The sequence below is a fragment of the Stylophora pistillata genome, chromosome 11 (assembly GCF_964205215.1).
Source record: "Stylophora pistillata chromosome 11, jaStyPist1.2, whole genome shotgun sequence".
Classification (NCBI taxonomy): domain Eukaryota; kingdom Metazoa; phylum Cnidaria; class Anthozoa; order Scleractinia; family Pocilloporidae; genus Stylophora; species Stylophora pistillata.
In genome coordinates this window covers 30525120-30549320 of record NC_142529.1, presented here as the reverse complement: position 1 = coordinate 30549320, position 24201 = coordinate 30525120, and the positions used below count along the sequence as shown (strand labels likewise).

The following is a 24201-nucleotide window of genomic DNA, read 5'->3' as shown; positions in this document are numbered from 1 at the left end:
GATATTTTGAATGTCCGGGAACTTTCAAACACTTAGTCATAATAGAAGGTATGTCATTAAATACTATGCATGGTAGAAGTTGAGTAATCATTTTTGTTGGGTAAAACGTTTGGACTGAAGTTGAACAATTAATTTTGTTGAGTAAAATAATAGATAGAGCGCTGGACTGATGTGCGGGAGGTCGAGGGTTCGAGCCCCGGCCGGACCAACACTCAAGGTCTTAAAATAATTGAGAAGAATATGCTGCCTTTCTATAACATCAAGAAATGGTTTAAATATTCTAGTCTTCTCGGATAGGGACGAATAAATGGAGGTCCCGTCTCCTGCAGGGTTAGGGGTAGGAGACGTTAATTTCCCACGCACGAGATTACTGTGCGATGGATGTCCTCCCCTGGGGTGGGATGGGTGGGTTGTTGTCTTGCGTTTCATACATGAGCCTCTGACTCGGGCAATATGGGTAACCATGCCCCACGTAAAGACATTAAACTTTGATTACTATTACTATTACTATTACTTACTATTACTTTACTATTATTGAAGTTGATTAAATATTGTTGTTGAATGAAAATAATTTTGGTTGAATATGAAAAGAAAATGTGTGTCGTTGAACATCAATATCATAAAATGTTCAATATAACTGTAAACTCTTGAATAAAAATATATTTTGTTGAGCATAAATATTAGTTGTTGAATATAAATATGCAAGTTGTTGAATTTTGCAACATTTGGCTAACCATAAACGGGTGGCGTTACTAGTATGAACCTTCCAAACGGACAATACAAGTCATTCGAACGGACTGATGTTTTTCAACAAACGGATGACCGAGCCGTTCGAACGGGCTAATGTTTTCAACGAGCGGATGACCCAGGCGTTCGAACGGGCTGATGTTTTCGACCAACGGGTGACCAAGCCGTTCGAACGGGCTGCTGATTTCGACGAACGGATGACCGAAGCCGTTCAAACGGATGCAAATTTTTTTTAAACCAAGAGATTCAAGTGCGAGTATTTGATCCTCTATGCTTGTAAGTTGAGTTATAACCAACAAAACGGGCCGTTTATCGTCGTTGGCCTCGAAGCGTGCAAGCAGCACTAGAGCTTGGAAAATTGTGAGTGAGAACTTTATTTTAGCACGATAAGTAAAATCAGCATTGCTGGTGGGGTCGTGCAAACAATAGTTACGAAAAAATAAAATACTTAAACGTCCCCTCTCACTGTCGTGTCAGTCGATTATCCATTTTTCTTCATATCAAGTTGGCGACGACTGTTTTCCATTCCCCCGAAAACCATGTGATCCTCAAAAATCCTACACCCTCTCCAATTATGGATAATGACTAGCCCCTTTGGGTAATGTTTAAGTTACTTAATCCCAATGACATTTCCCTTTCTACTGATCGGCCGTTCAGACAACTCTGGTTTTGGTTATACGGCACCCAATCCAAATGCCCTTACACTTTTCAGACCTACTTTGATACCCTAAAGTTCGATGCCCTTTTACTTGGGAAGTGAATTATTCGTGTGTTATGGGATGGACGGTCGATAACACGAACGATTGACCACGAAAGAAAGCGCGTAACGGAAAATGAAGTAATCATATTCTACTTCCAACTTTTCAAAAGAAACCTATTGGTTAGGAAGGTTAATTGCGTCGAAAGAGAAAGGTTTATGAGTCGAAACCGAAGGCAATTAGATAATGTCGTATAACGGTAACTTAAAATTTCAGTTAGAATTTGTTTCATTTTTGAGTGAAAATGACTTCGGCAAGACAACAAGTGGATGAAGGAGATTTGAACGCTGTTCTCAAACGACTTGGGGAGCGAGGAAAAGAGGCTGAGTTGCTCAAAAAGTATAATAAGTACTTCCATGGTGCACTCTTACAGTTGGTGACGGAACTCTTCAAGCGAGTTAATGAGAATCAAGTCACCGTCAGACTCTACGGGAGTGCAGCTGAAGATTTAAAGTGTGTTTCACCCGATGACTATGGGGATAACGACGTCATGGTGTTCCCAAGCTCGGAAGCCCTCTTGATTAACAAAGAAATGGTCGATCATTTACTGGAAAATCCATTACATGCGAGGATCAGAGCACGCGATCATCCCGTTTTGCAGTCGTGCCTTGTAGAAGGCACTGAATACCTGGCAACTTCAGCACTGAAGAACTTCAATCCCGTAATCTATGGCAGCAAATCTTTTGAATTTTTTTATTATTTCATGTCTGTAGGGCGAGTATTATCAAAGAATGATCCCAAAAACCCTCTTCCGTTCGTTGTGAATTGGAAGAACAAGAAAACAGGCCCAGCTTTCACCCTTGATGTCAAGGACTCGGGTGATACGATGCTCGAACAATTGCAAAGGATGACGGAGTCGACGCGGGTGGATTGCTTGAACAACCCTGAGTTGGAATGGTTCTTTAGTGGGCTATGCTCGATGAGGGGAGTCGAATATACCAGGGAGCACGCCGCAGCTTTGGACGACCTCCTAGAGTATGTCAGTGGGTTACAGGAGTCATTGTCTAAACGTGGCCCTGATGGTATTCTCGAAGGCTTACCAGCTTACATCAATAAAGTGATATCAAGCGATGCACTGAAAAAATTCAGAGCCCTTGTGGAAGCTGCTGAAAGCCAATCACCAAACGTAAACGTAAGTCGGGCGGATGTGATGTGTCCTGATGATTCAAGCGTCACGCCACCAAAGTGTAACGCAGTTGAAGGCGGAAGTAAAACAAGAACTATCCATCATGGATTTAAAGTCATGCCATCAAGCAGCAACGATACCCAGACGCTTAAGATTCAAAACTCAGAGTCCACCCCTTCTCATGCCATGGAATTCACAGGATGTCCAAGCAAACTTCAGCCTGAAAAACCAACTAACAGAGATGCGAATAACCTGACAAGAAACACCGTTAAGGCAAAACAAGATCGCGAGCAAGATAAAGATAAAACCAAAACAAAACAGAAGACCGCATTTCAAAGTGAAAAAGACGATCAGACAGGAGAAAGTGAAGCAAGAAAATATTTCAAGCGATTAATTGACCATTTATTCGGGAATGAAGCTGAAGTCAAAGAACCCTCTGAAGACGACACAGCCCATTTTAAACGAAAAATGGGAGTGGATTTTGTGCTAGCCTTAAGATCTCTGGGATGGCCGAATCCTGCACGAGATTGGCTCGAAATAGAGCGAAAATGGCCTTCCAGTGACCTGGTGAATAAGATCATTAAAGAAGGCTACCACTTGGTTGTGAAGCCTCCAAAGTACAGTAAAGATCCAGATTGCGACTTCAGAATCTCATTTTCTCATGCAGAGTACCTGTTAAGCCAAGAGATGAACGACATCCAACGCGACTGTTACCGTTGTTTGAAAAAGGTTTACCTTGCTTATCTTTCCAGCCCAGAAGGTTTGGTGTCATTCCACCTCAAGAACCTCTTTTTGCAAACAATAGAGGAGACTGGCGCCGAGATGTGGACCGAGAGCAAGAGAGCCGAGTGTATGATGAAACTCCTCGGAAACCTGCTAAAAGCTTTAAAAGACAAAGACTTACGACATTTCTTCGTAAGATCCTACAACCTTTTTGGTGTTGATTACATCGACAAGCCCGAAAATCTGGCAGCCTTGGCCGAGATGGTGGAGAAGATCATGGAAAGTCCAGTGGAGTTTGCCGAAGCTTTGATCCAGCAAAATGGAGAAGATACGAAGCAAGTTAAAAAGAGTGAATCGCATCAAGATGGCGAGCGAGCGGTGCCTGGAAGAGCAGCTGAACTGGGAGGCCTCAATGATAACCAAGGAAACAAAGAAGTTACGACAGACGCTGTATTGCAGAGCCCTCAGCAAAGTGGCAACCAACGTCCAAATTATAGATACCATGACATGCAAGACATGTACCTCCAAGTCGTCAAAGAGTTAGCGGAAAAAGCTTTAAACGGTGATGAAATCCGTGATCCTCTTGAAAAGTCCTTGGTAGAAGATCTCAAAGAAATGATGGAAAGCCATAATTTTCAGACTGAAAGTTTCCTTAAAATGTTGAGAAGTGGCTGGAGCAATGCGTATGTCAGGATCTGCCTTAATTCCGAGCTGGAAATGAGGCGGTCAATGCTTCATGCATTTCGCGAGGATGTCGAAACGTTCAAGTACATATTGAGGCACGAAGACCTAGTACCAGGGAATGAAGCAGCCGTAGTCAATCGACTGCTGGATCCATCGAATAAGGATGGTTTTGATGTAAACAACATATTTCCAGCTGGTGGAGTTACACAGCTCGTTCGCATGTTCATTCGTCGTTTTCTCCAAACCACCTCAACCAGCGCGAGTGCAGACGACCCAGGCTGTGGATGATATAGCTCCAGACTGAACTGAACCATTAGTTGGAGAAGTGACATTGTTGGTTATTTACTTGCCGGTAAATTGACTGCGTTTGTAATGTACTTTAGTTTCGCAAATGATGCGCGTTCACATAGGACTTAAAAAAGCACAAAAAGTACGTTTTGCCTCTTAATGAAAAGAAATTCGTGCTCTTGATTTTAAGCTTCTTTTTTCTGAATGAACGTGTTTCTAAGTGTAAGGTGATGTTATTCAGTGCATGACACAGGCGTAAGGGGAAAAAAGAACTTTGAGTGCTCCAAAATGGAGTCAATAGTATGACCTCCTGATTAGTACTGCAGACACTCTATAACTGAGCTATCTGAGACTCGTGATAGGCTGTGTTTTTGCAGGCAAGATAATCGTTGATGGGCGTTCAAGACCGCGCTTGCTTCCGGCTGCATAGTTTATCTGTTTCTTTTTTTTTTTCGTTTGCATTTGAACTGGTTGCAATTATTATTACATTTTTTTTTACTGTGTCTTGGCTAATTATATATCTAACAATAACACAACAACAATCTTTATATGAACTCTTTCTTACCTAAAATACTCATTCAAGCTGATCAATGAAATTAGAGAAGTGGCTACCTGGTATAACCAAGGGGACTAGCAGGGCCAGGCAAAGACAAACAACCAAAATACCTAAATTGTATCACCCAATTTAAGTTGCTATTTTGTTTCTGGAATGGTTGCAAACATCATCTTCACTTAAAAGCTGTATTTTTGTGAAGGGAGGAACTGTGTATATGTTGAGGTTCTTCACGTGGACGAAAGAACTCTGAAAACAGCGGACTAGTTGAGTATTACCTTGACTTAAGGCTTAAAAAGGAAAAGCTAGAAGTATTTAGACGAGTTTACACATGTACAAACATGGAATAAGAAAGTGAGAAATGCCTACCAAATGAACACGTATAAGTATACAGCTGTTTTGAGGAAGGTTGTGGGCGAAAAGGGCAAAAGTGCATGCGTCAATCTCAAAAGAAAATTTGGCTATTCGGTAATCAGTGAGTTTTAATAAGTGAAATGAAAACATAAATTCATCAAATCCACATTGCCGTGCCCTCGCAACTGCATTTTCTCAGATTTCTCAGAAACCTTGAGGTCAATGAATTGGGATTTGAAAACTACCCCCAATACCTTTCGGGTTTGCCTCGTGCACTTTTACACTTTTTTCCAACAACTTTTCTCGAAGCAACTGTGCATTGGTGAGAATTAGGTTAATATAAGTACATGTATTACATCTCAGGGATCTCAAAAAGTATAATATATTAGTGCACTTTGATAATGTAAAGGTTTATGAGTAAATGTTTAAAAAAACCTAACTTTAATTTTAATAAATTATGATCTCGTAGCCAATGTAATTAAATAGACTTTTCAGGAATCAGAGAGCACACCAAAGTTACACTAAGCCATTTCACATTTGCCAAACCACTCAATGAAAACATACACCCCAACTTCATTCCAAGGTTTCTCTATCTCCATTTTTCAAAGGAAGATGAGAATTCTTTTGGAATGAGGTTACATAAAACATTGCCACATATCCGTGAGAATTAATGCAGTTTTCTGCTCGGTTAACAACAATCAGCAAGTCTGTGAGGCATATATACCATAACAGATTGCCTTACTCCAACCTGTTGCCTACCAGATGAGGACACATTTAAGATTGTCCTTTTTCCTCATTTTAGAGTGATACTTTTAGAGTGATAATTCCTTTTTACGAGTGAATGCGTATATTTATGAGTATTGGAGGTGTTGGGGGATCGTGGGGAGAAAAAAAAGCGCTTGGTCGATTCCTGTGAACTTTTTTCTTCGTTGGGCCAATGACCGGTGGAAAAGTAAACGGGGGACTATCGCGGGCTCAAATTAATGTACATCGTGCGAGTGCCAAAGTCGTGTCTGAACTGAAAGTGAGTTGACTTCCTTGAGAAATGGCTTTTTTCTTTGGCTATAGCTTTTATTCTTGGATGTATCGACGCTCGACCGATTTGTATTCTGTTGGCGTAAGTGAGCCACCCGACCCGCCGAATATACCAAGGTGTATTCCACTCAAAGGTCACGGCGAAGGTTTGCGAAATGTACGCCAAGATTTTTAAAGGATTATATGGAAATAGGAAAAGATCCACACTGAAGATCTTCGGCGGAAATGGTTCAGAATGTAGCCTGGCGAATACACTGGCATCGTTTGTTTTGAAGTTAGAGTCTTTCATGGTTCGTTCTTCGTAACCTACAGAACACAACAGGTAAGTCTTCATAATATATCTTTTTAATCTCGTTGTTCGGGTTTGCTGCTTTGCAGGGGGCTAAGCTTACCGCAGCTTGCAATTGATTATAAGTATGAGTATACAAAATAAGGCTTAAAAAACGGCGGGAGCTTTAGATCGATTGTCTGGTTGTCTTCGATTAATTCGGGAAGTACTCGCAAAGGTCACTTGATAGCGGGGCTCCGAAGCGCGTGTGGGGCAGAGCCGCATACCCATGGAATATGGTCAACCTCTTATCCTTTGGTCGTCACGTGACTGACTAAACGTGCGTAGGTGCCTTCAGATTGTACGGGTAGGGCAGGGGAGACTATTAAAACGAAGGGAGGGGTGACTCAGGCAAGTCTTGGCAAATGCACATCTTTTCTGTTATCATTAATATTACGAACTTGGGAACTCCGCTTTTTGGCTTGGCTAAGTCTATATATTACACAGTTGATTAACCAGTATACTACAGACTACCATACTCTGATAGATGACATTTATACAAATATACCACATCTTGTAAAATCTGCAGGTACACTTCAGTTATAATAAAGTGATCATGATTATAGGTTATTTCATGGTTGGTGAGCGCATACGATTTTTATTCACAAGTTGTGTAAAACAAACGAACAAGGGCAGTGAGTGAGTTTCTTTTACACAACGAGTGAATAAAAATCGTACGAGCGAACTGACCGTTAAGTAACTCATTTACTATATGCATAATAATATAGATAATAATATAGATCAATTTCTATAGCGCATTTCCATGTAAATGCTCTAATGCGCTTTACAACACTGTGCGGGGGACTTTTCCTGACTGCCGGCAGCAGTTTACAATTAACAAAGGAGAAATTTTACAGATGCCCCCTCCCCCCATTCCCAGTAAACAGGCCAGACCACATCACAGTAATCTCGTGATGTGGGTTCTTTAATGTTCCCTGCCGAAATTAACTAATTGATAGGTGCAGGAGATGGGACCTCCAGCTTTATGTCCTATCCGAGAAGACGAAGCAATGTAAGTGAAGCGTCTTGCTTAAGGACACAACGTCAAGCCCCAGCCAGGACTTGAACCTGGGCCATCTGACCCAGAGTCCAGCGCAGTGACCACTGGACTACTCAGATGCCTCGTTGCTTTCCTTTGAAAGAAAGAAATATATGTATATGAGCACGATCCTTCGCAGTAAACATGTTTCATATGTTTGTTGTTGTTTAAAGAAATATATGTTCATCTCTGAGTTCTGTTCGCATACCGAGATTCATAAGCGAACAGAACTCAGAGGTGAACATATCTTTATTTCTTTCAAAGGAAAGCAACGCGCGGTCAAGCCGCCGTTCGGGAGTTGCTCTGAAATGGCTTCCTTGTAAAATACTTCTTTAGGTCTAAATTATCAAGCGAAAATGCCGTTAAAAGGCAGAACTAGGTAGAATAAATTAAGACATCCTGAAAATATGTTGAAATAGTTCTATGGAAGTTCAAAATTTGAAATAAAGAAGTGAAAATCCCCTATCTCCATTTGTGTCGTTTCGCCTTTCAAAACAAGAAATTCATGGAACAGAGCGACATGGTGTTTGGTCTTTCTCTTGGTGTTTTCATTTTTCTGTCCGTCTATGAACTCTTCTACTGATGAATCTAGGCTCTGAAAACAGTTAGTCTGATTTGAAGCCATCTTTCTAAAGAAAACTGTGCCTAAGCTCTTAGAAATGTGCTATTTGTCAGTCAAGAGGAGCGGGAGCGAGCAACACGGTTTCGTTCACTAGTGAAAATAATGATAAGCCAATCAGAGCGTCGATACGTTGTTTTTCACTAGTGAAAAAAAATTGTATGACCAATAAACTGGCTCCTTTAACGCAAAGAGACTATTTTTATCTCGGTGCTTTTTGGCGCGTAAATCTCGGTATGTACATAATAAGCCAATTTATATATCCTTCACAGCTTTGTGAAGAATGTTACTATTGGTAACCTTGATAAAGTACTTAGTCTACGAAAAATTGTCAAGTCCATACAAAATTAGACTTTATAGCCAGCAACATTCTAAGATTTTCAATTTCTGGAAGCACACTGAAGACCATAATTATTATTTTGTGATATTTCTCTATAAGGCTAATTGCTACACTAGCTCTTTAACCAGCAGTTGAATAAAATTTATTTAAACTTACTAATACTTGCTAATTGCTACACTAACTCAGACCGGCAGTTTAATGAATAATTATTTAAACTTACTATTACTTAGATTTTTTATTGTGTTAAACTGTGTTAATGATGTCAACAAAGAAAAAATAGCCTTGAGACATTCATTTTGACCAAGGTTAGTTATTAAATTATTTTTTTAATTCTGCCTTGATGCAATGTTAAGAGTAAATTTTTAAATATTATTCAGTCATTTGAAAGTGGATATCTTTTTTCTACAATTTTCAGGTTTTTTTTTTTTTTTTTTTTTTTTTTTGTATCTACATGATATATCTACAGCACATGTACCTCTCTTGGTGCCATTGATTAATTTTGGTTTGTGGATTCATGCAAAACGGAACTGTACTCGCTATGGCAGATGGATAACCAAGGGTACCGAATACCATGCACATCTGATAGACAATTCCAGTCCACAAGACCAGCTGTTCTTTGCTACCTAATATGGTTACAAAGTCTGCTTTGACAAGGCTGTTTGATACAGTGTGTATTTCACCAACCTACCACCACAGCCGTCAATAATGACTGCATTGTAACAGCCTCACAAGTTGATTTATCACACCTATAGCTGGTACAACTACATTGTAAACCATGCATCTAATCTGTTATATTCCCAACAAGGAGTACATGTTGATGGCATACCTGTATACAAGGGCATCTATTAAATACAGTGAGGTTTTGTTCAAAACTGTAACACTGAAACTTGGACACATAAACAAATTTGAATACCTGAAATACCAACATCCTGCAATGACTAAACTTAACATGAGCCATATTTTACATATTTTTTTACCTTAATTATAAGCTGTGCTGATGGTGAACTAACATACTTCATCCTTCCACGATATAATTCTTTTTATGGCCAATACATCACTGAGGGTGTTGAAGAGTTTTATCAGATACAGAACAGTATACCTTGGCACAGTGTACAGTGGAAGATCACACAAAATCTACACTCTTGTATGTCACAAGCCTACATGTTTTCATCAGTTAGTCATTTAGGACAGATATATACATGCATAAACAAAGAAAGAGCTCTGTGAATGAGCATTAAAGGTTTAGATACGAAATACTCTATAATTATGTATTTATACAACTTCCATTATCCTTTGAAAAATTATTACTGATACTCTGTTGTAACATTGACTTTACAAAGCCAAATATTTTGATGTATATTTTTTTCATTCATTGGTAAACTTCAGGGTTATAAAAAATTAAAAATTAAATGTTCTATAACAATCAATATTTATTGAACAATCAATGAAAAATTCAAACATTGTGTTAACACAGTATTTGAGCTGAACATCTATTTGCTGGTTTCCAAAAGATACCCTTCTCACACCCTCCCCCCCTCTTCCCTTCCCCCTCCCCCCTCCTTACCCATGAAAGATCATTGTAAATTGTGATGAAGAGGGGGTTCTCAAAACCCTAATAGGAAAGTTTCAAGCTAACCTAAGATTTGATGGGGGGAAGGTCAGTTCAAACCCTAAAAACCTCCTATTGGAGGAAAATGAATACTTTTGGAACAACTCATAAATTATCATAAAATATCCAACTCAGTCTTTTTATTATCTAGTCAGGTTGCATTAACCTGGTTGCTTCCCAAGAGCAATGGGAGAAATTGAATTACTGTGTAGTGTGACAGGGAAGAAACTGGCTGGTTACAACAGATTTGACCATATCCACATGGAATGCAAACAAAAGTTACTTGTCGAAATATTTGGTACTTAATTTTTTTTAATTACATGTTTTTGCTTTCTTTTTCAATGAGGTCCCATGTTATCGATATGAAATGTTCATTTGCAGTTAAAACGAATATAAAACTCGCATTTCGTTTTCCAACGCAATCACTGTTGATCGAGGATACTTGAAAATCGGTTGGCACTAAGGAACACGGATTCTACAGCCACTCGGAAAATGAAGAACTGATAATCACTAGAGCAAAAATCTGTGCATGGGTAACGCCCTATGCTCACTTGAATCACCTCATTTCCCTCGTTTCCTCTTAAACAAGGACCGTCTTTGAAGAAAAATCAATCCCGAGGGTAGGACTCCCATAGGAAACAAACGGGGATACCCGTCCTCTCACTTAGGGGTGTAGATTTCAGATTTTGGTCTCGCTTAGGGATTTCAGGAAAAAGCGCCAACATTTTCAGCGATTAAGGTTTCATTTAGGGTTGCATGCAAAGAAACATGGGTAAAAAATTCATTTTTAACCCAGATTTTTCTCTTAGGGGTGAAAAGAATGCGTGACCCACGCCAACATTGGTATCGTTCTGGAATAAATTTCAAAATTTTCGACGAGCATCCCGTTAGTCCCCCTCCCGTAAAGGTAACACTGGTACAACACAAGAATCAAACAGCAAACAAGAGTAGAACGATCGAATGCGCAACATTGAACAGCTTCTTATCATGGGCGTCCTGCGAATAGGAATATGCAAAGTAACTCAAATACTCTAAAACAGATCCTTTTGAGACACTTTTCAGCCGTATGTTCTAGCACCTCTACCTGTATGTATCCCTCTGCTAACAAAACATACACTTCCACGGCTGGAAGCCTATCTACTGCATTCACGAGTTTGCTCACAAGAGCCTTTTATTCTTCTCAGCATCTGAATGAAGTATCTGCCTTTTCAGCTGGTTCTCTAATAAGAACAACAACAACAGCTTTCTCTACATAGGTAAAAGGATCACTTGTGTTACTGAGGTGCATGAGGACCTGAAGAAATGCTCCCACACAAGTTATCAGCTGAGAAGAACTTCAGCTGAAGTGAAGGCAGCCATGTTCTTCAGTTCTGTACCACAATGAAGAGAACACTTCCAAAAATGGATAGTTTGGTGACACTGAAAAAGGTCAAAACTTGACAATCAGTGCATTCACTTACAAGCACTTCCACTGCCGGGGGAGGAGAAGAGGACAATGTGGTATCTGGGCAAAGATAAGGAGGGAGATGGGATAAAGGAAAGTAAGGCAAGAGCACAAACCCATCCCAACCCCCCCTCCTCCCAGTTCTCACACTCACCGGTGTTTATTTATTTATTTGAGGATTTGTACAAACTATTGTTATATAAACAATGGGACATAAGTCCCCTACTAGGTTTAAATACCAACCCAACCCTCTTAAAAAAGGAGAAAAAAAAATAAGCATCCTATCTCCCCTATCCCCTCTATCCCCTAAATCTAATACACTTACACAAAAAGAAGACAAAAACTAGAATCTAACAGCTACAGACCGAGTGGGTATTTATCCAATGACATTTAGGACACATTATTTTAAAAGTGCGATAATTTTCACCTTCAAAGACATTTAAGAGTCTGTTAAAGTAAAAATCCTTAAGCTTGCACTTAAAAGAGCCAAGGGACTCCGACTGCCTAGCATCAACTGGAATATTGTTCCATAAGGGAATAATTCTAATTAAGTAAAAGTCTCAAAAAGTGGATGTTTTGCTCATATTTTGTTTAAAGGTAAAAGCTGAGCATCCTAGGCGAGTCTGACTGGAAACAGGTGAAAAATAGTTTTCAAAAGGTTGGGTTAGATCTATATGTCCATGAAGACATTTAAAGAAAAATATGAGATCTAAATACTCCAACCATTAGATAAGTGGTAATGGTTTAAGCCCAAGAAGATGATCCTTATAGGATAGGGTACGACTTCTAACAATAAAACGTGTGGCTCTTCTCTGTACCCTTTCTACTAAGAGTAAATTACTAATACTAGACTGAGGTGTCCATAGCTGGGAGCAATAACAAAAATGGGAGCGCACTAAGGAGCAGTAAAGTCGCAAAAGTTTTAGTTTTTTTATAAAATTGAATACCACTCGCACTGCACAAAACCACTCAAAAGAAAGTTAAAAGAATACAAGGAAGAAAAAAAAAATATGCCTAGCCCCTTCAATCACTACCCACTTCCTCTAAATATACCCCCCTAACCTCTTTCCAGGATCAGGTGCAAAACAATAATAGTTATTAAAATAAGGTTAACTTACAATGAAGGGTACAGTGCTTCATTTACAGCATCCACTTTTCCTTGAGCAAACAGAACTACTGGTCTTAAGAGTCAACTACTAGCTCCTGAAGTAATAAATGGATTGATAAATGAAAAAAGAAATTGCATAAATTAATTTATCATGTCGTCTAATCATCTAGGTGAGAGTGGTCCCAAAAAGTAGTGTTGTATGCAATTCTGAGCAACATTTTGAAGCCCTGATTGTCTTTTTTCTCAGAGCATCCAAGGATGTACTTATTAACTCCCAGACATGATGAACAAGTAACATTTCCCTATAATATCCACAAATTATCCACCAAACAGGTAGTGAGAATACTCAAACTTATCAGGCAGAAGTTGTTATCTTGATGTAACACCAAAGTCTTATAACTAATTTACAAGGAAATGTGTAGCAGCTAGAGAGGAGAATTAAGAATCAGATCATGGCAGTTAAAGGGATGAGTGGTAAAAGGTTAATAACAAAGACAGTACTTGAGCCAAATGGCTCATCCAGCCGCAGCTTATCTCAGATTCCAAAGGTAGAAGCAACTATAAGTAGTACTACTCCCCTCTGGATAAGATCCCAGTTCATCACAAGGTCAACTCCAGCATTTCATGAGGCTTCCATGACAATTTGCCAGTTCCCATTCACTACTAGTACTCCAGAGGTACTGTGACAGTGAAGTGTCTTGCTCAAAGAACACAACACAGTGACCCAGCCAGATTTCAAACACAGACCTCTCAACACAGAGGCCAGTACAATAACCATTAGGTGTCCACATCTGTCACCTACTTAGCCCTTTTGCTCCCAAGAACTCATTAGTAATTCTTTTCACTGTCTGCCATACAATTTTTGTGATGTTAGCTTTGAGAATTGGGTATTGTATCAAGTGATGATTCCTTATTCATACTTTTCTGTATTCTCATTACTTGTCTGTTCCATATTGTATTGAAATTCTAGGGAGAAATTCTGTCTTGGTCAGTCATGTGAGTGAAAGGGTGAAGTGGATTAAGATGTGTTATACTATACTTAAGTGTAATTATATTTACAAATGAGTTGACAATCTGACATTCTGTACTGTATAGCCATACCTTTTGCCTTTCCTTATGATAGCTATCATGACCAGCCAAGCATCATGGTAAAGTGTTAACGACATCTCTACTCCATTGACAATGTTCCTTGCTCCGTGGGCCTCTTTGACCACGAGAAGAGCAATCAAAACATACATTAGCAATTTGCGGTTATGTCAAAACGTGGAAGTACATGTTGAGGCAGGAAAACCTAGCATCAGGGAATGAAGCAGCTATAGCCAACCGAATGCTGGATGCATCAGGTGAGCTTGATCGACCCCATTAACTTAATTCCGACAGGGGTAGGTCTAAACTTTTATCGCATGTTCCTGAATGGAACCGAGGTGAGGTCAAACAGCGCACGTGCAGGCGTCTCACCATGTGGATGATATTCCCAGAGACTGAACTGAAATAATTATCAGAAGATAGAAATCACTTCGCTTTTAGGGGTGACTCCTTTCAACTGAAAAGGAGTGAAGTGTGCACAAATTTACCGTAAAGCCAGTGTGCACAAGTTTAGTTCATGGTCTGATAATGTACTCACCCATGGAATAAATATATCTTATTAACCAAGCGCGAGGGCCGTGCTGGGAGAATATCGGCTCGAGGTCTTGACAGTACGGACCGAGCGCAGCGAGGTCCGTACAAAAAAGACCGAGGGCCAATATTCTTCCAGTACGGCCCCGAGCAAGCTTGGTTAATAAGAGATTTATTATACGACTGAAGTTCAGAGGGACACAAGTGCGGTATCATTCGGGACCATTCGGGACAGTGCCCGGTCCAATACTTGGAGAATATCGGACCGGCAACAGAGCATTTTGATTGGTTGATTTTAGTTATTGGCCCTCTGACTGCCCGAGTCGTGTAATAAAAACAAGTATGCCCTTTTTTATGAAAGATTTTTGCACTTTTAACCGATCACCATGCTGTTTTCTGATTGATTTTGTAGATATCTACTTGACAACCGTTGCCAAGTATTTTCAGGCGGCGCTTTATTCCGTTTGTATGTTTTCGCGCGCACGTTATCGATGTCAAGTGTGCATGTATTTTTGCGCATGAAACTCGTTGTAGATGCCATAATGGTTTCCACTTATATTTTTGTTTTGATTAACATTACTTCCTTTAATTTGCCTTGAGTTTGACTTAACGAAACAGCTTACATAATGCTCTCAATAGTCAGTTTGTCTAGACGCCAGTCCTGAGTCCATTCCAGAGTTCATTCGGAAATTTCCAGCTGGCCTCTCAATGCTGGCAGCAAAAGAGAGCCGGAAAGCCGAAAACCGAAGAATTTGTTAGTGAAAGTGTAGAAACCGACTCCAAGTATATGTAGCAAAATTTGGAAAACCGAGCTTTTCGACGCCTTCACACCCTGTCCTCATCGCCTTTCTTCCCCATATAATTATATATAGTTGTAAGCTTCTCATTTATTTCGGACGCGTTTCGACCCCAATTAAGACTTCTTTAGGGAATGATTACAATTAAAGAGGAACGGTACATTACATAGCGCGTTGTGTCTAAGTTTTTAATTTCTATAGAAGTTAATTATTTAACAATAACTGAAAGCGGGCCGGCGTATTAAAAAACTCCTAATTACAATTAAGCTATTTGCGTATTGCTTTATTTTAAGGGGCTAACGATTAACGCTAATCGTAGAATTCACCGCTGATAAAAGAAATGGAAAATCGGGGTAAAGATGGCATATGGGAACTTAGAGTCTTATCCACTTGTAGCGTGAATCCTCAGAATTTACTCGGTTTTTCCAGAATTTATTGAAAAAAGAAATGGAAAATCGGGTAAAGATTGAATATGACGAGTCAGTGGGAGTCCCGTTTTTCTACTCATTGAAAAAATGGAAAATCGGGGTAAAGTAGATTAGATGTGGCAAGTCAATGGAATATATTCGACTTGGAGGATGAGTTACTAGAATTTTCCCTGTTTTTCTATAATTCCTTGAAAAAAATTCCAAAATCAGGAGCAAGATGGCATAAGGGAACTACGGGTATTATCCGCTTGTAGCATGAATTCTCAGAGTTTACCCCGTTTTTCTAGAATCAATTCATTAAAAAAGGAAAATCAGGAAAGATTTGACATGACAACGTAGGTTATATTCCACTTGCGGTATTAATTCTAAGAATTTACCCCTGTTCTCTAGAGTTCACTTAAAAAAAAAATTGGAACATCGAAGCAGAGATGGCATTTGGGAACTTCGGGTATTATCCCCTTGTAGCATGAATTGTCAGAGTGTGTCCTGTTTTTCTGGAATTGATTCATTAAAAAAAAAAAAAGGAATTCGAAAATTGGGGTAAAGATTGGATATGATAACTTAGGATATACTCCGCTTACGGTATAAATTCTCATAACTTACCGTCCCCTTTTTTTTCTGGAATTCATTGAAATAAAAATAGAAGACCGGGTTCAAGATTGGATATGGAAACTTAGAATGTATTCTACTTATGGGGTGAGTTTTCAGAATTAACCCCGTTTTTTCGGAATTTATTAGAAAAAACGGAAAATCAGGGATGTACTGAGTTATAATTCAATCAGCGCGTTGGAATATATTCTTTTTATGACATGAATTGTTTTCTTTTTTTTAGAATTCTCTGAAAATAATGAAAAATCGGGCAAAGATTACACACAACAAGTTGGAATATGTTTCATTTGCCGGATGAATTGTCCGATTTTACCCATTTTTGGCATATCCCACATGTGGAATTAATTGTCAGATTTTACCTTAATTGTCTCTAATAAACGAAAAGCAAAATGGAAAATTAGGGTAAAGATTTGATATGGCAACTAAGGTTATATTCCACTTGCGTGATGAATTGTCAGAACTTATCGCGGCTTTCTCGGGACTCGTTGAACAAATGGAAAGTAGGGGTAACGATTGGACACGGCAAGTCATGATGTTAACCGATCGAATTGTCACGATTCCCGTTTTTCTACAGTTAATTGAACAAATCGGGGTAAAGATTGGATATGGAAAAGTTATGATATTATCCACTTGTAGGATGAATTGTTATAATTAACCCCGTGTTTCTAGAGTTGATCGAGAAGTGGAAAATTGGGGTGAAGATTGGATTTGGCATGTTAGGATATATTCTAATTGCTGGATAAATTGTCAGAATTTATTCCCTTTTTTCGAGAATTTCCACATTCAGTGAAAAATGGAAAAAGCAGTTAATAATGGATATGTCAAGTTTGGATGTATTGCACATGCTGAGTACGAGCTGTGAAATTGTTGTGATTTTCGAAAGCACTCAAAACATGGAAATAGGGATAAACAGATATACTGCAGTTGTAAGTTAGATCGCTGGAAGTGCACCCTTAATTCGCGTAAGAAAACTTTGGGTCGGGGGGTAGTTGTCGGAAGGCTATCCCCGGGTGAAGTCAATAATTTTAGCCGGTACTTTGTAGGATCCCCCGCACAAAGCCTTAGGATTATTCGACAAATATCACTTAGTTTGACGAGATTATTTTGCTGGAAAAGAGAATGTAGCCTTCCCCATAAAATATTTATCAGTATGCAAGTTTTGGTGTTATGTTTCACCACTGTGATGTTCTGATTGTTGAAAAGGGTCTGCATATTATTCACACCCCTGGAACTTAAGTCAATTTAGCGTCAAAAATGTCTTCAGGCAATGAGAAATTTTCCCAGAATTCGCTGTATACACAAATGCAAGTGCATATATTGACGGCAAACTATTGATTTATCTTTGCTGGACAAGCAAAGTGAACGTCTTCGTAGAGGCTCTTGTAACAGAATAATTGAAGGGTGCATTGCAAAAGAAGCCCTTGGTGATTTAGGATGAACTACTGTCGTCCCATTCCAACGTGCTGCCTATTTACTTGTGGAACCGAAGGAGGACTTAACATGACATCAAGAGTCACTTAGTAGGGCTTCACAAAAGAAAAATCTATGTAAGCAAAGGACAAGTTTTAAGTTCCTCTTCCAAATATTTAATGTCTTCCGATGACATTGACGTACTAATATGGCTGTCCTATTATAAACAAGACCATTAACCTCACTTAAAAAGAAAAAAAGAAACAATATACATTAAATTTATGTCCCTGATAGAGTAGTTTTCCAAGTGATTATGATTTCACATATTTGAAAAAAAGAGGAATTACTGTGTGACATAGATATATAGGTTGAAAATTTTAAAAGGGATAACTTAAGTATAGGTATGTGTCGGAAAAATGATCTTCTCCCTTTCTTTGTTTCTCTCTTTTCGTTTGCTCCTCCCTTTTTCTTTGTTCTTCTCTTCCTCTTTCCAGCTGCTCTTCCATAACTATTTCTTGTTCCAGCCAGTGCATGTTAATCACATGCTCTTCAAAACATAAGATATGTATCACTTAGTAACAGCAATATACGACATTTTACAAAGCTGTTTAGCCCTGAGCCTCTGTGGTTTAATACTTCCTTCAAAATCCGTAAACATGGCCGTCCAATGATGGCCTTTGTCAAAAATATCACTACCAATGTTCATACTAGAGATACAATAACGTTCACCCTAGAATGTGCACATGAACCATTAGGGAGAGTACCTCTTTCCGTGCCAATATTCTTTGATATGCCTGACACCTAAGTCGCTGATTATTAATTTTTAAGTAATGTTATAAGTGAGAAAACAGTAGTTTGATTGCTTCTCAGGGATGAAATGCACCAGTACTTCACTATGCTAGACACCCTCATCTGAAGTTGTGTGTAATTCATAACAGCCTTGTTCACTGGTTTTATTTCATGATAGGTGATAAACCTCAAAGCAACTTCAAGAACTCCCTTAGCACATTCAATTTAAAAGGGACGATTTCCTGTTGAGTTGTCAGGTTAGCCAAAATTCTGTTCTATTCTGAAAGTATGAGAAACCCTCTCAGGATGGCAGAGCAGAAATTAGTTTATCTCACCATGTGGTCCTCCATCTTGAGCCATGGTACTCAGCAAAAATTGATCAACAATCCTATTTGAAAGAGAACGAGAGAATATGGGTGGTTACCAGTTTGCTCGGCTCCCAGGTATTCAGAGAAAAACATAAGAGGATATGCAGAGGCTAAAGCCACTGTGTATCAAAGCATTCATTTCAATTTAGAAAAGTAATGTAAATTTTTCGTTTTTAGGGCAGATTTATGATATGACTTAATCGCATGCCACAAGCTCAAGGTTACTTCCCACTTTTGCGGGTGTCCTTCGGGAAAAAAATTGTTTGCACACTACGGTAGTTTCACTAAAATCTTAGAAAACTATATATCTGAAGAAAGCTTCATAAATGTTTACGATAAAAATATGTCTCAAGCAACTTTTCTTTTAAGGACGTGTCAAGATCCAATAAGGAGTGAAATGATCGAAGGGTCTTCTAAATTGAATTTATTGGATATGGGATGCTGCAGCACGAGCTAATTCGCTGCACAGTCTTATTCACACTTATTACACAACGCCTGTGCAAAGCATGTCAATTAAAAATAACAAATATGGAGAGTGCAGACTACTTTCAATAATTTATAGTGCAAGCAATTTGTTCCTTACCATCATTATTTTGTGTTTACTTTCCATTTAGACTCAAGTGGCTGTAATAAAAAAAAATTCAAAAAATTTTACCTTTAGTTACTTCTTAAAGTAAGAAATCACAAGACTAAACAACAAGTGTAGAAACTTAGACATACTTAGGCTAAAACTCTGATTCAAAAATAAAAAACTACCCCCCTGCAAAAAAAAAAATTATACAAGTCTTTGATACCATCCTGTTAATCTCCAATTTTTTTCACTTTTCTTTGCTTTTAATTTTGTAATAATTTGGATATATCAACAAAGTTGAAATGGTAAATTGGCCACCGTGACGATTACAAAAGCTGACGTTTCGAGCGTTAGCCCTTCGTCAGAGCGAATAGAGCCGTAAAAATCTTGAACAAAAGCTCATCTTTCAAACCGGCAGTCTAAATCCCACAGGGATCAACGAACGCTTTTCATTCCACTCATTTATTCATGTTTTTCTCGTTGCCATGTTCCCACCAATAACGTAGCTCCATTTACTGCCTTTAAAAGCACACACAACCCACAATTCCTCTATTAATAAATATGGCAATCAATGAAATGATCAGTGTCTAATCATGAACTAGCTCTTTGTCAGTGACAAGTTTGTAAAATTAATATTGGAGAAGGGTACATTACTTCATACAACAGTTACTGTGAAACCATCATACTGAAAAATATGGCGACTGCTACACTCAACCAGAACTCTTTGTGCTAGAAAATCCTGGAACCACTCATAAAAACAAGCAGTAAAGGTCTGAAAAATTTAAACCTTGCATACGTTGTTGTTTTGTGAAATATTGCTTTCTACATGTGCCTTATCCTAAGAGTAATGGTAAAATGTACAGGTGCCATCTTTGTCTGTCAGTGGATTGAATCTATTGGGTGAACACCAAAAAATAACAATATTGATACAATTAAAATGAGGGTTTAGTATAGGTATGCTGTGGTTCAGTTTCATCCTTAGTTTAATTCTTTTACTTTTAATAGAGGCCAAATTGATGGTGACACATCATCTCATCATAACTTACACTCTAGGAGATATATTTTATCTTTCTTTACACAGAATGCATTTTCATTCATATCATTAACAAAACCAAAGGAAAATTATGCTTACACCAAGGACAAAAATTAATCACAACATTTACCTTTTTATAGCTAGTGCATAATTTTCCAAGAAAATGTTTACAATGGAGCTTACCACCTCATTGGCACTTTTGTTTACTTTGCTTTGCTGCTGGTTGTCATCCATGCCTGTATGAATGAAATTAAGTAAGGGTGAAAAGATTAGTATTTTCGTTGCAGCGAGTGTCTCCCCTAATATATGGATCACCAAAGGCTCACAATGAAAGCCAACAAGACCAAGTTCTTGCTAACACATGTAGGAGCAATAATTGCTAATAATAGGCAACAGTCTCTACTGAATTAAGTATTCAATTGTGCATGAATTAGTATTTATTTCATTTCAATATTTGAAACACATAAGTTGAAAAAGTATGTAAAGCGTGGTAACATATAACCTGCATATTATTATCATATTCCTTATGATTTAGTTCAAAGGGTTTTATTCTAAATAGATCATAAGAAAGAAAGTGGCTTACGTCAGCCACTGATTTCAATGAAAAAGCACATATTATTAAGTGAAGAGTAATTTTGCTGCAAATCTGTCCTCTTCTGGGCGAGCAAAGAGAATGATTTAATGCATTGTAACCCAACTGTTTCTTGCTGGAGAGCATGGGAGAGAGCACCCTATCCTTTATAAAAGATACCAGATCTTCATCATACGTGTCAACAGTTTGTGAGTTAACTTTCCAGGATATATGATGTTTGACATCAACCATACCAGAGGTTGAATTTTTGCGTAGTCCCATACAATTACAATGAATACATGTCTTCAATTGTCTCCATAATAACTATCAATGTAGACACTATGAGATTGCTACATGCAACATAATAATTTTATAATGAGGCTGGAAGAAAATTACAAATTTTCGGTCATTGAAACACGGAGATCTGTCTCGTTTTTTAATTATGTATCATCTAGTTTTGCATGTCCCAAACAAAATAATAATAATAAAAAATCATCCCTCGACACAGAAGGATTCAATGAATCCAGGTTAGTAGTTACTCGGACGCTTTATCGGTATACATCTGACAGTATTTAGCCCGAAACTTGAACGCGATCTTTGAATATGGTTGTAATATTTCAATTTGACAAAAATACTAGCATGAAGTGCAACCGAAACCTTACCTTACCGTACTAGTTCCGATAGAAAAGCATAACTTCGATCACCAACGCACTCCAAACTAATAAGGGAATCGAAGCCACGAGGCAACGTCAAATTCTGGTCTGCCTAAGCTTTCCAACGTATCGAAGAAAATTTCGCCAATAATTCGCACTTAAAAACGCAACCAGAATCTTAATCTTTCACCAATCCAAAGTGTCCCAAACGACACCTAGGATAGCTCATGAAACAAGGGTATCCCGTGAAATTCTTAACCTTCGAGCGCGGAAATCTTAACGATCTTCTTAAAATTAATATTTTTGCATTGCGTCCCTCCCCTAGTTGGGAAGTGACAAGCAAGAGACACGTTCACAACGCCTTTTGATTGGAAGAAATAAAACCACATTCTATTGGTTATTAGTTGTGAGGACATAACTGCAACGGAAGACACAACTGCAACGCTACAGTTGTTAACTATCATTCGCATGGTCAAACGGCCAAAAAAGTTCGTGATAGTTGATGATAATTCACCGGCAGTCGCGCGAGCAAAGTCACGCTAGCAGTTAGTTCCAGGCTCTTTCCGCGTAAAATGTGAACACCAACATGGCTTCGCGTGAGACAAACAAACTTGTTGAAGTATGAATTTACGACGAAAGAGGGCGGCAGCTTGCTTACTAGTAATCGACTTGTTGGAGGAATGTACGTCTATTAGACGTAATATCAGGTCATTACTTCATCTCGCCGTTGAACGTTTAGTGAAACGCTGTTTTTTCGGCGGTGTCTCCTCGAATTCCTGCGAGTTGACGCTTTCTCCAGATTCTTGGTTTTCAATATTTTCTTTCTCATGACTATCTTGCGTATAAAAACGAATTTCTGAAGCTAAAGCTGAGCCACGCGAGGAGCTTTGATGACCATTTTAAACGAGCTCGCCGATTTTCGGGGAAAACAGCTGACCAAAAACTATCATGAACTATCATACGCGTGGTCAAACGAAACAAACTATCATCGACTATCATGAAGAATTTGAACAAACTCAAAATGAATGATAGTTGGTGATAGTCGATGATAGTGCATGATAGTTGGTGGTCAAACGGAAGCGCGCGCTTCAACTATCATCAACTATCATCGACTATCATGCGCCGTTTGACCAGGGCTTTAAAGATGAATAAAACACTGGAGTCTATCTAAGCGCCATATACTTGAAATGTTTTACAGACTTGTTATAGTAACTGTACGTATCTGGACCGAGCTTTTTCAGTTAACTCAAATACGTGAAAAGTGAGTACTCGGCAAACACGTGAAAAAGAGTGAAGAAGGTCGCGAGAAAGAAATTAAACACGCATCATTTTCAGTGTTCGAATTGGTTGCTAAAAATCCGTGTTTTACAAATCCATGTTTTACAAATCCAGTCCATGTTTTACAAATCCAGTCCATGTTTTACAAATCAAGTCCATGTTTTGCAAATCCAATCCAGTCGATGTTTTACAATATGCCAATGAAGTTGGACAAATCTTGTAAACATTAGCACAGATGACTGATGCCACTCAAACGTAAGAATTTATTTTCATTAAACGGGTATGGTTAGCCAAATGTTGCAAGACTCAACAACTTGCATATTTATATTCAACAACTTATATTTATGCTCAACAAAATATATTTTTATTCAACAGTTTACAATTACATTCAACATTTTATATTTATGTTCAACGACACGCATTTCCTTTTCATATGATATTCAACCAAAATTATTTTCATTCAACAACAATATTTATTCAACTTCAATAGCTATTTATTTTACTCAAAATTTATTTCATTGTTCAACTTCAGTGCAAACTTTTTACTCAACAAAAACAATCATTCAACTTCTACCATGCATAGTTATTTAATGACATACCTTCTAATATGACTGAGCGTTCGAAAGATTCCGGACATTCAAAATATCGTCATTCAACAAAATTCCCCGGCCCTACCCCCGAACTACCCCCAAACATGAAACCCATTCCCTTCCAATACGAAGATTATGGACTGGAACCCGATCATTCAATTTGCGCCAAAAATCAAAATGGCAGCTATAACACTGGACGAACATTCATTCTCCAATTGCTTTGAGGATGTTATAAGCTTGTTAAATGTTTGTGAAGAGGGAGAAGACAGTATTTCCCGACCATTTATGGAGAGGGTGATCAATTGCTTAGAATCAGCGGCAAAATTTGTCGAAAACGTGTTACTGATTGTAAACGAGTGCGAAGGAGAGTTGACTGAGGTTGCTGGAAATTTAAGGGTTTTGTTCCACAGTTGGTGCCGAAAATTGACAGAACTGGGGTTAAGGAATACTCCAAACTGTACTAACTTAGCAGTATATCTGTTACTCAATTTGGTCACTTAATTCATCTGGATATTTGAGATACTCTCTAACTATCTCTGGTGTCAGCTCAACAGGTTTAAAGGTGAACACACTCTCAAACAAATGTGGGTGCTTTGACAACTCATCAAGAACACCAAGGGTAATCAATCCTTTTCTGAACTGATCCAAAGCCATTTTACACTTTGAAATGACCTCATTCATGACCATTGATTGGATTATTTTCCCTTTGGTAGACATCTGAAATAAAATAAT

General features: G+C 38.5%; 2 protein-coding genes and 1 pseudogene across 9 annotated transcripts in view; 1 reads left to right on the top strand and 2 right to left on the bottom strand.

The window, feature by feature from the left end:
* Positions 1 to 1734: 1734 nt before the first annotated feature.
* On the top strand, positions 1735 to 5701 carry LOC148721140 (uncharacterized). The gene has a single exon (XM_088738519.1). The coding sequence runs from the start codon at positions 1750 to 1752 to the stop codon at positions 4324 to 4326; it is 2577 nt and encodes an 858-aa protein (XP_088594645.1). The 5' UTR covers positions 1735 to 1749; the 3' UTR covers positions 4327 to 5701.
* Positions 5702 to 10328: 4627 nt separating this feature from the next.
* On the bottom strand, positions 10329 to 13993 carry LOC148721139 (uncharacterized; annotated as a pseudogene). Its single transcript, XR_015992959.1, has 3 exons — positions 13857 to 13993; positions 12766 to 12828; positions 10329 to 11622 (listed from the first exon to the last, which is right to left on the bottom strand). The product of XR_015992959.1 is annotated as an uncharacterized LOC148721139 (transcript).
* Positions 13994 to 17776: 3783 nt separating this feature from the next.
* The window catches only part of LOC148721134 (uncharacterized), a 91159-nt gene continuing 84734 nt past the window's right edge, over positions 17777 to 24201 (bottom strand). Inside the window, exons 1-5 of one of the 7 annotated variants that reach the window (XR_015993212.1) lie at positions 23479 to 23501; positions 20508 to 20613; positions 19357 to 19397; positions 18741 to 18793; positions 17777 to 18163 (exon numbers count right to left, since the gene is read on the bottom strand). Coding sequence is in view for 4 of the 7 variants with exons in the window: in XM_088738516.1 (XP_088594642.1) it covers positions 17994 to 18163; positions 18741 to 18793; positions 20508 to 20611 (327 nt within the window). In the remaining 3 variants the exon portion in view is untranslated. Of the gene's footprint in view, positions 18164 to 18740; positions 18794 to 19356; positions 19398 to 20507; positions 20614 to 21610; positions 22812 to 23478; positions 23502 to 24201 lie in introns of those variants that run through there. The other 6 variants (XR_015993211.1, XR_015993213.1, XM_088738516.1 and 3 more) reach the window with 6 other exon arrangements.

Excerpts from the sequence above, each read along its gene's own strand:
- LOC148721140 (XM_088738519.1), top strand. The coding sequence starts at position 1,750 with ATGACTTCGGCAAGACAACAAGTGGATGAAGGAGATTTGAACGCTGTT.